The sequence below is a fragment of the Ranitomeya imitator genome, chromosome 2, assembly GCF_032444005.1.
Source record: "Ranitomeya imitator isolate aRanImi1 chromosome 2, aRanImi1.pri, whole genome shotgun sequence".
In the NCBI taxonomy this organism is placed as follows: domain Eukaryota; kingdom Metazoa; phylum Chordata; class Amphibia; order Anura; family Dendrobatidae; genus Ranitomeya; species Ranitomeya imitator.
Window position 1 is genome coordinate 378,363,996 of NC_091283.1, and position 17,233 is coordinate 378,381,228.

A 17,233-nucleotide genomic window follows, 5' to 3' on the forward strand; every position below is an offset into this window, starting at 1 on the left:
AGACTGATTTCATCAACCAAGGAATCATTTTAATCAGTATAACGGCACCAACCTGACAATTTTTGTAGGTTACTGTGCATAATCCTGCTGACAGGTTCCCTTTAAAGATACTGTAAACATGTATCTGTTTGCCTAATGTTGATTTTTGGGTCTGCACTTGGACATTGTGGAACATCATTGCATTAATATGCTCCACACACATGTTCAGGTTTCAGCGTTACACAGAATAATAACATGAGTAATGAAACTTGCTCTATATACAGCTCTGGCAAAAATTAAGAGACCACCACATCAAAACCCTGTCATGGGCAGCCCAATCTCCAGACCTGAACTCCATTGAAAACCTCTGGAATGTAATCAAGAGGATGATGGATACTCACAACCATCGCACAAAAAAAAGTACATTTTTGCTCCAGGAGCAGTGTGAAAGACTGGTGGGAAGCATGCCAAGATGCATGAAAGCTGTTTTTAAAAATCATGGTTATTCCACAAAATATTGATTTCTTAATTCTTCCTTAGTTAAAACATTAGTGTTGATGTTTCTAAATGATTATGAACTTGTTTTCTTTCCATTATTTGAGATCTGAAAGCACTGGGGGGGAGGCGGGGGGAGGATTAATGTTGATCATTTCTCCTTTTCAGAAAAAAAACCAAAATGTATTGCTATTTATTGTCAGAAGTTTGTAGACTAAAAGAACAATTTACAATTTACTCAAAAATATACCTATAAAGAGAAAAATCAGACAAACTGAACATTTTGCAGTGGTCTCTTAATTTTTGCCAGAGCTGTATATTCGAAAATCTTACCCACACATCCCTTTATAAAGGGAAATTCAACATAACACCTCTGTTGTCATACACCATATACTGCTGGCATACGCAGCACCCCAGTAGGTGGGTGAAACACCTGGGTACAAAATCTGTGTCTGAGGGTGAAACCACTGACCTTTCCCCTGTGTTATGTCCTTCCCGATCTGCTCTCCAGGAAGCAGGCGCTGATGCCTCTTGCCTATAACCTGCAGTTACACAGACACAACAGTCAGCAACCACATCCAGTTTGTTGTCCCTGCGCAGCGTTCAGTTGTCCCTCATCAGCATATATTTCTCTTCCCAAATTGTGAGTTAGATAGGGCATACATGTTCGTTAGCACTTTACATTGTCAAAGCTGGACAAAGACCATTCCAGATTTTTCCAGGCTCCTAAATGAGACTTGTTTCTTTATTTAACCCCTTAGTGACAGAGCCAATTTGGTACTTAATGACCGAGCCAATTTTTGCAATTCTGACCACTGTCACTTTATGAGGTTATAACTCTGGAACGCTTCAACGGATCCCGCTGATTCTGAGATTGTTTTTTCGTGACATATTGTACTTCATGTTAGTGGTAACATTTCTTCGATATTACTTGTGATTTTTTATGAAAAAAACGGAAATATGGCGAAAATTTTTAAAATTTTGCAATTTTCAAACTTTGTATTTTTATGCCCTTAAATCAGAGAGATATGTCACGAAAAATAGTTAATAAATAACATTTCCCACATGTCTACTTTACATCAGCACAATTTTGGAAACAAATTTTTTTTTTTGTTAGGGAGTTATAAGGGTTAAAAGTTGACCAGCAATTTCTCATTTTTACAACACCATTTTTTTTTAGGGACCACATCACATTTGAAGTCATTTTGAGGGGTCTATATGATAGAAAATAATGAAGTGTGACACCATTCTAAAAACTACACCCCTCAAGGTTCTCAAAACCACATTCAAGAAGTTTATTAACCCTTTACGTGCTTCACAGGAACTGAAACAATGTGGAAGGAAAAAATGAACATTTAACTTTTTTTTGCAAACATCTTAATTCAGAACCATTTTTTTTATTTTCATAAGTGTAAAAACAGAAATGTAACCATAAATTTTGTTATGCAATTTCTCCTGAATACGCCAATACCCCATATGTGGGGGTAAACCACTGTTAGGGCGCACCGCAGAACTTAGAAGTGAAGGAGCGCCGTTTGACTTTTTCAATGCAGAATTGGCTGGAATTGAGATCGGACGCCATGTCACGTTTAGAGAGCCCCTGATGTGCCTAAACAGTGGAAACTCCCCACAAGTGACACCATTTTGGAAACTAGACCCCTTAAGGAACTTATCTAGATGTGTGGCGAGCACTTTGAACCCCCATGTGCTTCACAGAAGTTTATAACGTAGAGCCGTGAAAAAAAAAATTTGCATTTTTTCTACAAAAATGATCTTTTTGCCCACAAGTTTTTATTTTCACAAGGGTAACAGGAGAAATTAGACCACTAAAGTTGTTGTTCGATTTCTCCTGAGTACGTCGATACCCAATATGTGGGGGTAAACCACTGTTTGGGTGCACCGCAGAGCTTGGAAGTGAAGGAGCGCCGTTTGACTTTTTCAATGTAGAATTGGCTGGAATTGAGATTGGACGCTATGTCGCGATTGGAGAGCCCCTGATGTGCCTAAACAGTGGAAACCCCCCACAAGTGACACCATTTTGGAAACTAGACCCCTTAAGGAACTTATGTAGATGTGTGGTGAGCACTTTGAACCCCCAAGTGCTTCACAGAAGTTTATAACGTAGAGCCGTGAAAATAAAAAATCGCTTTTGTTTACACAAAAATGATCTTTTCGCCCACAAATTCTTATTTTCACAAGGGTAACAGGAGAAATTAGACCACAAAAGTTGTTGTGCGATTTCTCCTGAATACGTCGATACCCCATATGTGAGGGTAAACCACTGTTTGGGCGCACCGCAGAGCTTGGAAGTGAAGGAGCGCCGTTTTACTTTTTCAATGTAGAATTGGCTGGAATTGAGATTGGACGCTATGTCGCGTTTGGAGAGCCCCTGATGTGCCTAAACAGTGGAAACCCCCCACAAGTGACACCATTTTGGAAACTAGACCCCTTAAGGAACTTATCTAGATGTGTGGCGAGCACTTTGAACCCCCATGTGCTTCACAGAAGTTTATAACGTAGAGCCGTGAAAAAAAAAAATCGCATTTTTTCTACAGAAATGATATTTTTGCCCACAAATTATTATTTTCACACGGGTAACAGGAGAAATTAGACCACAAAACTTGTTGTGCAATTTCTCCTGAGTACGCTGATACCCAATATGTGGGGGTAAACTACTGTTAGGGCGCACCGCAGAGCTTGGAAGAGAAGGAGTGCCGTTTTACTTTTTCAATGTAGAATTGGCTGGAATTGAGATTGGACGCCATGTCGCGTTTGGAGAGCCCCTGATGTGCCTAAACAGTAGAAATCCCCCACAAGTGACCCCATTTTGGAAACTAGACCCCTTAAGGAACTTATCTAGATGTGTGGCGAGCACTTTGAACCCCCATGTGCTTCACAGAAGTTTATAACGTAGAGCCGTGAAAAAAAAAATTTGCATTTTTTCTACAAAAATGATCTTTTTGCCCACAAATTTTTATTTTCACAAGGGTAACAGGAGAAATTAGACCACTAAAGTTGTTGTTCGATTTCTCCTGAGTACGTCGATACCCAATATGTGGGGGTAAACCACTGTTTGGGTGCACCGCAGAGCTTGGAAGAGAAAGAGTGCCGTTTTACTTTTTCAATGTAGAATTGGCTGGAATTGAGATCGGACGCCATGTCGCGTTTGGAGAGCCCCTGATGTGCCTAAACAGTAGAAATCCCCCACAAGTGACCCCATTTTGGAAACTAGACCCCCCATGGAACTTATCTAGATGTGTGGTGAGAACCTTGAATGCCCAAGTGCTTCACAGAAGTTTATAATGCAGAGTCGTGAAAATAAAAAATATTTTTTTTTCCACAAAAAAGATATTGTAGCCCCCAAGTTTTTATTTTCACAAGGGTAACAGGAGAAATTGGACTGCAATAGTTGTTGTCCTATTTATCCCGGTTACGCTGATGCGCCATATGTGGGGGTAAACCACTGTTTGGGCGCACAGCAGAGCTCGGAAGGGAAGGAGCGCCTTTTTGGAATGCAGACTTTGATAGAATGGTCTGTGGGCATTATGTTGCGAGTGGAGAGCCCCTGATATACCTAAACTGTAGTAACCCCCCACAAGTGACCCCATTTTGGAAACTAGACCCCCCAAGGAACTTATATAGATGTGTGGTGAGAACTTTGAATGCCCAAGTGCTTCACAGAAGTTTAGAATGCAGAGTCGTGAAAATAAAAAAAATTTTTTTCACAAAAAAGATTTTGTAGCCCCCAAGTTTTTATTTTCACAAGGGTAACAAGAGAAATTGGACCCCAGAAGTTGTTGTCCAATTTATCCCGAGTACGCTGATGCCCCATAAGTGGGGGTAACCCACTGTTTGGGCGCACGGCAGAGCTCAGAAGGGAGGGAGCACCATTTGACTTTTTGAGCGCAAAATTGGCTGTCGTGTTTGGAGACCCCCTGATGTACCTAAACAGTGGAAACCCCCCAATTCTAGCTCCAACCCTAACCCCAACACACCCCTAACCCTAATCCCAACCTGATCCATAATCCTAATCACTAACCATAAACATAATCACAACCCTTACCCCAAAACAACCCTAATGTCAACCCTAACCATAACCCTAATCAAAACCCTAAATCCAACACACCCCTAATCCTAATCTCAACCCTAGCCTCAAACCTAACCCTAATCCCAATACACCCCTAATCACAACCCTAACCTTAACCCTAATCCCAAACCTAACCCTAATCCCAAGCGTAACCCTAATGCCAACCCTAACCCTAATACCAACCCTAATCCAAACCCTAACCCTAATCCCAGCTCTAACCCTAACTTTAGCCCCAACCCTAGCCCTAACCTTAGCCCCAACCCTAACCCTAACCCTAAGGCTACTTTCACACTTGCGTCGTTTGGAATTCCGTCGCAATCCGTCGTTTTGGACAAGAAACGGATCCTGCAAATGTGCCCGCAGGATGCGTTTTTTGCCCATAGACTTGTATTGCCGACGGATCGTGACGGATGGCCACACGTCGCGTCCGTCGTGCACTGGATCAGTTGTGTTTTGGTGGAGCGTCGGCACAAAAAAAGTTCAATGAAACTTTTTTTGTACGTCGCATCCGCCATTTCTGACCGCGCATGCATGGCCGTAACTCCGCCCCCTCCTCCCCAGGACATAGATTGGGCAGCGGATGCGTTGAAAAACTACAGCTGCTGCCCACGTTGTGCACAATTTTCACAACGTGTGTCGGTATGTCGGGCCGACGCATTGCGACGGCCCCGTACCGACGTAAGTGTGAAAGAAGCCTAACCCTAAATTTAGCCCCAACCCTAACCCTAAATTTAGTCCTAACCCTAGCCCTACCCCTAACCCTACCCCTAACCCTAACCCTACCCCTACCCCTAACCCTACCCCTAACCCTACCCCTAACCCTACCCCTAACCCTAACCCTACCCCTAACCCTAACCCTAATTTTAGCCCCAACTGCTGTTCTCCTGCCGGCCGGCAGATGGTGACAGATGGCGGGCGCACTGGGCATGCGTCCGCCATGTTCTTCTGCCGGCGGCCAGGAGGAGCAGCAAGAGGATCCAGGGACCTAGGTGAGTATGCTAAGGTCCCCGAATCCCCCTATTTCTCTGTCCTCTGATGTGCGATCACATCAGAGGACAGAGAATTACACTTTACTTTTTTTGTTTTTTTTGCGGTCACCGGTAAACAGTTAATTACCGGCGATCGCAAAACAGGGGTCGGTAATACCGACCCCGATCATTCTCCCGGTGCCGGCCGGCGGGCGCACTGCGCATGCGCCCGCCATTTTGAAGATGGCGGCGCCCACCGGGAGACACGAGGAGCATCGGGGGAGCTAGGTGAGTATTGAGGGGCCACCTGGGACCCCTTTTCTCTGTCCTCCGATGTGCGATCACATCGGAGGACAGAAAAATTAAAAAGAGATCGCTTTTTTTTTTTTGCGATCGCCGGTAAACGGTTAATTACCGGCGATCGCAAATGCGGGGTGGGTTAAAAACCCCCCGAATCATGTTCTCTGGGGTCTCGGCTACCCCCGGCAGCCGAGACCCCGGAGAAAATCAGCCTCTGGGGGGCGCTATGGACTTTTTCCACAGCGCCGTTAATTAACGGCGCTGTGGTTTAAGTACCCTTAGCGGCCGCCGTTAAAAGGCGTATCGGCGGTCGCTAAGGGGTTAAACTATCGCTTCCTTTTAATCTTATAAATTTTCTTTTTAAAAAAATGGTGGTGGGGTATTGGCCAGTTTCTGTACATTTTAATCATGTCAAAGAGACTGGATGAATACGCTCCACAGACCTATTCAGGCCGTAGCCTTAGGCTGGGTTCACACTGCGTTAGCAGAAGCCAGTTCAACACATATGCTAACGGGCTGCTGTAACGCAAGTGCCGGCGTTTGCATCACGCTAGTGCAGATAGAGCATCTGCTAGCTCTATCTGCGCTAGCAGTGACGGACCCGGAAATGCTGCAGCCCGCGTCTCAGGGTCCGTCACTCAATGACGGCACATCCCTAGCGCACGCCCATTGTGGGCTTGCGCTAGCGATGCGTCCGACATTGCTTTCAATGGCGGCGTTAATGGACTATGTTACACCGCGTTATGCCGCGGTGTAACGTAGTCCGTTTAAGGTACCACCATAACGCAATGTGAACCCAGCCTTACACATATTGGAACATGTTCATTGCCACGCTAAGGCCTTTACCTGAGCTCTTTAGTACTGCCTGTCATCTGAGTAATACACTCCACAGACCTTGGTACTCTCTGGGACATATCCTGTAATTACTCCATTGTTGCTCAAAACCATGAAAAAAAAAAAAATTCTGCCTGGTTGGGTAGTTTCCAGAACAAGTGCATAGGCGTCTGCAGATTGGTCAATAGTACTCCTGTATCTTTCCCTAGAGGAGGCTGCTTCTAAGTAGAATGAGGCTTGCACATGTTCCTGATATGGGTTTCAGGCCTGACAGACTGACCACAATACAGGCCCTCGCTAGCATGTACTGTATTCAGAATTTAATTCTAATGTTTTTGGTGTCTGGTAGAATCCAATTTACTGACATTGACCATACAGTTCCCCCAACTCCCGTATTATATTCGCCTTACAGTGGCTTCACCTGCGATGACAGTGGCTCCATTGGGATCCGGTGGCCAAAGCGAACTGTGGAGCTCACAAAACTCTGGTTTCATGGCACCTGCTGGCCCTCTGAAAATGTCAACAAGGACTGTATATTGACATGGCTTTGGACGAGGTAGTGGTGGCTGGAGAAGTCCAAAATTCAAATGCGCATGTTTTAGCTGGAATTGTAAAGTGCTGGGGAATATGTATTCCACTATCTAGCTAACAATTTTGACTGAGGGAGGGACCTTCCAAATGTAGAAGGAAAATTTAAAGCCAAAACGATCTGTGTCAACTTATGCTAAAGGGGAGGTATAATTTTTTTTAATTTACATGTAATTATGATGGGAAAAAAATGTTTCTTAGCATTTTTCTCTTTAAAAAAAATATTTTGGTTAGGTAGGTTTTCTTATAAATCCATAAAACCGGCGCAATAGTCTGACAACATTATTGACAGATACCATACAGTGGGGGAAAAAAGTATTTAGTCAGCCAGCAATTGTGCAAGTTCTCCCACTTAAAAAGATGAGAGAGGCCTGTAATTGATATCATAGGTAGACCACAACTATAAGAGTGAAAATTAGAAAGCAAATCCAGAAAATCACCTTGTCTGATTTTGCAAGATTTATTTTGCAAATTATGGTGGAAAATAAGTATTTGGTCACCTGAAAACATGCAAGATTTCTGGCTCTCACAGACCTGTAACTTCTTCTTTAAGAGGCTCCTCTGTCCTCCACTCATTACCTGTAGTAATGGCACCTGTTTGAACTTATCAGTATAAAAGACTCATGTCCACAACCTTAAACATTCACGCTCCAAACTCCACTATGGTGAAGACCAAAGAGCTGTCAAAAGACACTGCCTTCCAGGTGCGATGATCAAGGATGTGACCGATAGGATACCAAAGCTCTTCAGCTCCAAGGACGTCCACCCATTTCTTCTGATACATGTTGGCACCAATGACACAGCAAGGAAGGACCTACCGACAATCTGCAAGGACTTTGAAGAGTTGGGGAAGAAAGTAAAGGAACTGGATGCACAGGTAGTTTTTTCTTCTATCCTTCCAGTAGACGGGCATGGCACCAGGAGATGGAACAGGATCCTTGATGCAAACAACTGGCTAAGACGATGGTGCAGACAACAAGGATTCAGATTTCTGGACCACGGTGTGAATTACTTGTGAATTACTTGACTCCTCGCCAGAGACGGACTACACCTCAACAAACCTGGGAAACACACATTCGCCAGAAGACTCGCTACACTCATCAGGAGGGCGTTAAACTAGAAGAAAAGGGGACGGGAAGAAAAACATTAGACTCGAACAAAGAAGACCCAGGAAAACATACTCAGAAGGGAGGTAAGAACATTTCTAAAGCAATCCACAGCGAGGAGATTGGAACAAAACAAAATCCTCTAAACTGCATGCTCGCAAACGCCAGAAGCCTGACAAACAAGATGGAAGAACTAGAAGCAGAAATATCTACAGGTAACTTTGACATAGTGGGAATAACCGAGACATGGTTAGATGAAAGCTATGACTGGGCAGTTAACTTACAGGGTTACAGTCTGTTTAGAAAGGATCGTAAAAATCAGAGAGGAGGAGGGGTTTGTCTCTATGTAAAGTCTTGTCTAAAGTCCACTTTAAGGGAGGATATTAGCGAAGGGAATGAGGATGTCGAGTCCATATGGGTCGAAATTCATGGAGGGAAAAATGGTAACAAAATTCTCATTGGGGTCTGTTACAAACCCCCAAATATAACAGAAATCATGGAAAGTCTACTTCTAAAGCAGTTAGATGAAGCTGCAACCCATAATGAGGTCCTGGTTATGGGGGACTTTAACTACCCGGATATTAACTGGGAAACAGAAACCTGTGAAACCCATAAAGGCATCAGGTTTCTGCTAATAACCAAGAAAAATTATCTTTCACAATTGGTGCAGAATCCAACCAGAGGAGCAGCACTTTTAGACCTAATACTATCTAATAGACCTGACAGAATAACAAATCTGCAGGTGGTCGGGCATCTAGGAAATAGCGACCACAATATTGTACAGTTTCACCTGTCTTTCACTAGGCGGACTTGTCAGGGAGTCACAAAAACACTGAACTTTAGGAAGGCGAAGTTTGACCAGCTTAGAGATGCCCTTAATCTGGTAGACTGGGACAATATCCTCAGAAATAAGAATACAGATAATAAATGGAAAGTGTTTAAGAACATCCTAAACAGACACTGTAAGCGGTTTATACCTTGTGGAAATAAAAGGACTAGAAATAGGAAAAACCCAATGTGGCTAAACAAAGAAGTGAGACAGGCAATTAACAGTAAAAAGAAAGCATTTGCACTACTAAAGCAGGATGGCACCATTGAAGCTCTAAAAAACTATAGGGAGAAAAATACTTTATCTAAAAAACTAATTAAAGCTGCCAAAAAGGAAACAGAAAAGCACATTGCTAAGGAGACTAAAACTAATCCCAAACTGTTCTTCAATAGGGTTGAGCAAAACGGGTCGGCCATTTTCAGAAGTCGCCGACTTTTGGCAAAGTCGGGTTTCATGAAACCCGACCCGACCCCTGTGTGGGGTCGGCCATGAGGTCGGCGATCTTCTGAATCTGGTATCGGAATTCCGATACCGAGTTCCGATATGTTTGCAATATCGGAAATCGGTATTGGAATCCATATTTAAGTGTAAAATAAAGAATTAAAATAAAAAATATTGCTATACTCACCCTCTGACGCGCCCTGGTACTAACCGGCAGCCTTCCTTCCTTAGAATCAGCGCGTGAAAGACCTTAGATGACGTCGCGGCTTGTGATTGGTCGCGCGACCGCCCATGTGACCGCTCATGCGACCAATCACAAGCCGCGACGTCATCGAAGGTCCTTCAAGCGCTGATTCTTAGGAAGGAAGGCTGCCGGAAAGAAGCAGGGCGCGTCCGAGGGTGAGTATATTCCTATTAGGTATATACTCACCCTCGGACACGCCCTGCTTCTTTCCGGCAGCCTTCCTTCCTAAGAATCAGCGCTTGAAGGACCTTCGGTGACGTCGCGGCTTGTGATTGGTCGCGTGAGCGGTCACATGGGCGGTCGCGCGACCAATCACAAGCCGCGACGTCATCTAAGGTCTTTCACGCGCTGATTCTAAAGAAGGAAGGCTGCCGGTTAGTACCAGGGCGCGTCAGAGGGTGAGTATAGCAATATTTTTTATTTTAATTCTTTATTTTACACTTAAATATGGATCCCAGGGCCTGAAGGAGAGTTTCCTCTCCTTCAGACTCTGGGAACCATTAGAAACCCAATGCACTGCATTGGGTTTCGTGTTTCGGCCGACCCCGACTCTGACTTTTCTATAGGATCGGCCGATTTCACTCGACCCGACTTTTGAGAAAGTCGGGTTTCGTGAAACCCGACCCGATCCTATAAAAGTAAAAGTTGCTCAACCCTATTCTTCAACTATATCAATAGTAAAAGAATAAAAACTGAAAATGTAGGCCCCTTAAAAAATAGTGAGGAAAGAATGGTTGTAGATGACGAGGAAAAAGCTAACATATTAAACACCTTCTTCACGGTATTCACGGTGGAAAATGAAATGCTAGGTGAAATCCCAAGAAACAATGAAAACCCTATATTAAGGGTCACCAATCTAACCCAAGAAGAGGTGTGAAAGCGGCTAAATAAGATTAAAATAGATAAATCTCCGGGTCCGGATGGCATACACCCACGAGTACTAAGAGAACTAAGTAATGTAATAGATAAACCATTATTTCTTATTTTTAGGGACTCTATAGCGACGGGGTCTGTTCCGCAGGACTGGCGCATAGCAAATGTGGTGCCAATATTCAAAAAGGGCTCTAAAAGTGAACCTGGAAATTATAGGCCAGTAAGTCTAACCTCTATTGTTGGTAAAATATTTGAAGGATTTCTGAGGGATGTTATTCTGGATTATCTCAATGAGAATAACTGTTTAACTCCATATCAGCATGGGTTTATGAGAAATCGCTCCTGTCAAACCAATCTAATCAGTTTTTATGCAGAGGTAAGCTATAGGCTGGACCACGGTGAGTCATTGGACGTGGTATATCTCGATTTTTCCAAAGCGTTTGATACCGTGCCGCACAAGAGGTTGGTACACAAAATGAGAATGCTTGGTCTGGGGGAAAATGTGTGTAAATGGGTTAGTAACTGGCTTAGTGATTAAAAGCAGAGGGTGGTTATAAATGGTATAGTCTCTAACTGGGTCGCTGTGACCAGTGGGGCACCGCAGGGGTCGGTATTGGGACCTGTTCTCTTCAACATATTCATTAATGATCTGGTAGAAGGTTTACACAGTAAAATATCGATATTTGCAGATGATACAAAACTATGTAAAGCAGTTAATACAAGAGAAGATAGTATTCTGCTACAGATGGATCTGGATAAGTTGGAAACTTGGGCTGAAAGGTGGCAGATGAGGTTTAGCAATGATAAATGTAAGGTTATACACATGGGAAGAAGGAATCAATATCACCATTACACACTGAACGGGAAACCACTGGGTAAATCTGACAGGGAGAAGGACTTGGGGATCCTAGTTAATGATAAACTTACCTGGAGCAGCCAGTGCCAGGCAGCAGCTGCCAAGGCAAACAGGATCATGGGGTGCATTAAAAGAGGTCTGGATACACATGATGAGAGCATTATACTGCCTCTGTACAAATCCCTAGTTAGACCGCACATGGAGTACTGTGTCCAGTTTTGGGCACCGGTGCTCAGGAAGGATATAATGGAACTAGAGAGAGTACAAAGGAGGGCAACAAAATTAATAAAGGGGATGGGAGAACTACAATACCCAGATAGATTAGCGAAATTAGGATTATTTAGTCTAGAAAAAAGACGACTGAGGTGCGATCTAATAACCATGTATAAGTATATAAGGGGACAATACAAATATCTCGCTGAGGATCTGTTTATACCAAGGAAGGTGACGGGCACAAGGGGGCATTCTTTGCGTCTGGTGGAGAGATGGTTTTTCCACCAACATAGAAGAGGATTCTTTACGTTAGGGCAGTGAGAATCTGGAATTGCTTGCCTGAGAAGGTGGTGATGGCGAGCTCAGTCAAGGGGTTCAAGAGAGGCCTGGATGTCTTCCTGGAGCAGAACAATATTGTATCATACAATTATTAGGTTCTGTAGAAGGACGTAGATCTGGGGATTTATTATGATGGAATATATGCTGAACTGGATGGACAAATGTCTTTTTTTCGGCCTTACTAACTATGTTACTATGTTACTATGACACCAGAAACAAAATTGTAGCCCTGCACCAGGCTGGCAAGACTGAATCAGCAATAAGCAAGCAGCTTGGTGTGATTAAATCAACTGTGGGAGAAATAATAAGAAAATGGAAGACATACAAGACCACTGATAATCTGCCTTGATCTGGGGCACCACGCAAGATCTCACCCCGTGGGGTCAAAATGATCACAAGAACATGAGCAAAAATCCGAGAACCACCTAGTGAATGACCTGCATAGAGTTAGGACCACCTTAACAAAGGCTACCATCAGTAACACACTACGCCGCCATGGACTCAGATCCTGCAGTGCCAGACGTGTTCCCCTGCTTAAGGCAGTACATGTCCGGACCCGTCTGAAGTTTGCTAGAGAGCATTTGTATTATCCAGAGTGTTGGAAAGTATTGGATGAATGTCATATGGTATCATGAAACCAAAGTAAAACTGTTTGGTAGATAAAAAACTTGTCATGTTTGGAGGAGACAGAATGCTGAGTTGCATCCAAAGAACACCATACCTACTGTGAAGCATGGGGGTGGCAACATCATGCTTTGGGGCTGTTTCTCTGCAAATGGAACAGAGCAACTGATCCATGTACATGAAAGAATGTATAGGGCCATGTATCCTGAGATTTTGAGTGCAAACCTCCTTCCATCAGCAAGGGCATTGAAGATGAAACATGGATGGGTCTTTCAGAATGATAATGATCCCAAACACACTGCCAAGGCAATGAAGGAGTGGCTTCATAAGAAGGATCGGAAGGTCCTGGAGTGGCCTAGCCAGTCTCCAGATCTCAACCCCATAGAAAACCTTTGGAGGGAGTTGAAAGTCCGTATTGCCCACATCATTGCTCTAGAGGAGAGACATTGAGGAATAGGCCAACATACCACCAACAGTGTGTGCCAACCTTGTGAAGACTTACAGAAAACATTTGACCTTAGTCATTGCCAACAAAAAGGATGCATAACAAAATATTGTGATGAACTTTTGTTAATGATTAGTGATAAGCGAATATACTCGTTACGCGAGATTTCTCAAGCATGCTCTGGGGTCCTCCGAGTATTTTTTAGTACTCGGAGATTTAGTTTTCATCGCCGCAGCTGAATGATTTACATCTGATAGCTAGCATAAGTACATGTGGGGATTCCCTAGCAACCAGGCAACCCTCACATGTACTTATGCTGGCTATCAGATGTAAATCCTTCAGCTGCGGCAAGAAAAACTAAATCTCCGAGCACTAAAAAATACTCGGAGGACCCCCGAGCATGCTTGAGAAATCTCGAATAACAAGTATTTTCGCTCATCACTATTAATCCATTATCTACCAATATCCTTTTTTTGGGACACCTAATCTTTAGCTTTTAGCAGCTATGATTTTATAATTTTTATAATTAGGTCCAATTCTTTGTGTTGTGTTTTGTAAAATGAATGTTTTCAAAATAGGAAATCATGTCATTGTCATTTTTAATTGTATATTGGGACACCCTTTTCTGAAAAATCTGTACTTTTAAAAATTTTGCAAATTATGTTTCTAATTCATTAGGACCCAAATCATTAAAAATATGTCATAAAAAAAAATGAAAATTGCTAATTTGGCAAGTAATGGGTTAATGACCAAATATTTCTTTTCCACTATAGTTTGCAAAATAAATCTTGGCAAATCAGACAAGGTGATTTTCTGGATTTGTTTTCTCATTTTGACTCTCATAGTTGTGGTCTACCTATGATCTCAATTACAGGCCTCTTTCATCTTTTTATGTGGCTGACTAAATACTTTCCCCCCCACTGTATGTGAGTCAGAAAGGCATGCAGGCATCTTCTCCATGCTTTTCCCATGTAGGTTTAGCACTTTCTCATCCATTTCAGCTTTTTACTCAGGCCCTCAGACCGGTTTGTTGTGTGCAGCAAAAAAATATTCTGCTTTCCCATTGACTTGCGTTGGATTAGTTATTCTGTACGAATACATGTATATTAGAAATTGTTTGTGATCATTTTCCCAAATCTAAATATTTCACTATTCGCTCATCACTATTAACCCCTTTACCCCCAAGGGTGGTTTGCACGTTAATGACCGGGCCAATTTTTACAATTCTGACCACTGTCCCTTTATGAGGTTATAAATCTGGAACGCTTCAACGGATCCCAGTGATTCTGACAATGTTTTCTCGTGACATATTGTACTTCATGATAGTGGTAAAAATTCTTTGATAGTACCTGCGATTATTTGTGAAAAAAACTGAAATTTGGCGAAAATTATGAAAATTTCGCAATTTTCCAACTTTGAATTTTTATGCAATTAAATCACAGAGATATGTCACACAAAATACTTAATAAGTAACATTTCCCACATGTCTACTTTACATCAGCACAATTTTGGAACCAAAATTTTTTTTTTTGTTAGGGAGTTATAAGGGTTAAAAGTTGACCAGCAATTTCTCGTTTTTACAACACCATTTTTTTTTTTAGGGACCACATCTCATTTGAAGTCATTTTGAGGGGTCTATATGATAGAAAATACCCAAGTGTGACACCATTCTAAAAACTGCACCCCTCAAGGTCCTCAAAACCATATTCAATAAGTTTATTAACCCTTCTGGTGCTTCACAGGAATTTTTGGAATGTTTAAATAAAAATGAACATTTAACTTTTTTTCACAAAAAATTTACTTCAGCTCCAATTTGTTTTATTTTACCAAGGGTAACAGGAGAAAATGGACCCCAAAAGTTGTTGTACAATTTGTCCTGAGTACGCTGATACCCTATATGTGGGGGTAAACCACTGCTTGGGCGCATGGGAGAGCTCGGAAGGGAAGGAGCGCCGTTTGACTTTTCAATGCAAAATTGACAGGAATTGAGATGGGACGCCATGTTGCGTTTAGAGAGCCACTGATGTGCCTAAACATTGAAACCCCCCACAAGTGCGATGATACACCATATGTGGGGGGAACCACTGTTTGGGCGCATGGGAGGGCTTAGAAGGGAAGGAGCGCCATTTGGAATGCAGACTTAGATGGAATGGTCTGCAGGTGTCACATTGCGTTTGCAGAGCCCCTAATGTACCTAAACAGTAGAAACCCCCCACAAGTGACACCATTTTAGAAAGTAGACCCCCTAAGGAACTTATCTAGATGTGTGGTGAGCGCTTTGACCCACCAAGGGCTTCACAGAAGTTTATAATGCAGAGCCGTAAAAATAAAACAAAAATTTTTTTCCACAAAAATTATTTTTTAGCCCCCAGTTTTGTATTTTCCCGAGGGTAACAGGAGAAATTGGACCCCAAAATTTGTTGTCCAATTTGTCCTGAGTGCGCTGATACCCCATATGTAGGGGGAACCACCGTTTGGGCGCATGGGAGGGCTCGGAAGGGAAGGAGCTCCATTTGGAATGCAGATTTAGATGGAATGGTCTGCAGGTGTCACGGTGTCACATTGCGTTTGCAGAGCCCCTAATGTACCTAAACAGTAGAAACCCCCACAAGTGACACCATTTTGGAAACTAGACCCCCTAAGGAACTTATCTAGATGTGTTGTGAGAGCTTTGAACCCTCAAGTGTTTCACTACAGTTTGTAACGCAGAGCCGTGAAAATAATTAAAAAAAAACTTTCCCCCCAAAATTATTTTTTAGCCCCCAGTTTTGTATTTTCCTGGGGGTAAGAGGAGAAATTTGACCCCAAAAGTTGTTGTCCTATTTGTCCTGAGTACGCTGATACTGCATATGTTGGGGTAAACCCGTTTGGGCGCACGGGAGAGCTAGGAAGGGAAGAAGCACTGTGTTACTTTTTCAACGCAGAATTGGCTGGAATTGAGATCGGACGCCATGTCGCGTTTGGAGAGCCCCTGATGTGCCTAAACAGTGGAAACCCCCCAATTATAACTGAAACCCTAATCCAAACACACCCCTAACCCTAATCCCAACAGTAACCCTAACCACACCTCTAACCCTGACACACCCCTAATCCCAACCCTATTCCCAACTGTAAATGTAATCTAAACCCTAACCGTAACTTTAGCCCCAACCCTAACCCTAACTTTAGCCCCAACCCTAACTGTAGCCCTAGCCCTAACCCTAACCCTAGCCCTAACCCTAGCCCTAACCCTAGCCCTAACCCTAACCCTAGCCCTAACCCTAACCCTAGCCTTAACCCTAACCCTAGCCCTAACCCTAGCCCTAATGGGAAAATGGAAATAAATAAATTTTTTTAATTTTTCCCTAACTAAGGTAGTTTGATTTACTTTTATAGCTGTTTTTTAGCGGATCTTTATGATTGGCAGCCGTCACACACTGAAAGACGCTTTTTATTGCAAAAAATATTTTTTGCGTTACCACACTTTAAGAGCTATAATTTTTCCACATTTTAGTCCACAGAGTCATGTAAGGTCTTGTTTTTTGCGGGACGAGTTGATGTTTTTATTGGTAACACTTTCGGGCACGTGACATTTTTTGATCGCTTTTTATTCCGATTTTTGTGAGGCAGAATGACCAAAAACCAGCTATTCATGAATTTCTTTTGGGGGAGGCGTTTATACCGTTCCGCGTTTGGTAAAATTGAAAAAGCAGTTTTATTCTTTGGGTCAGTACGATTACAGCAATACCTCATTTATATGATTTTTTTTATGTTTTGGCGCTTTTATACGATAAAAACTATTTTATAGAAAAAATAATTATTTTTGCATCGCTTTATTCTCAGGACTGTAACTTTTTTATTTTTTTGCTGATGATGCTGTATGGCGGCTCAATTTTTGTGGGACAAGATGACGCTTTCAGCGGTACCATGGTTATTTATATCTGTCTTTTTGATCGCGTGTTCTTCCACTTTTTGTACAACATAGCACAACAGCTGGCGCACTCCTAAATTCGTGTTAATGCAACGTGGGTGG

The 17,233-nt window shown here is 42.7% G+C and overlaps 1 protein-coding gene across 1 annotated transcript in view; it reads left to right on the top strand.

The window, feature by feature from the left end:
* The first annotated feature begins 7,874 nt into the window (after nt 1–7,874).
* Nucleotides 7,875–17,233, top strand: part of LOC138666619 (oocyte zinc finger protein XlCOF22-like) — a 39,576-nt gene continuing 30,217 nt past the window's right edge. Inside the window, exon 1 of the mRNA XM_069754817.1 lies at nt 7,875–7,955. Within this exon, the coding sequence (XP_069610918.1) occupies nt 7,875–7,955 (81 nt within the window). The remainder of the gene's footprint in view (nt 7,956–17,233) is intronic.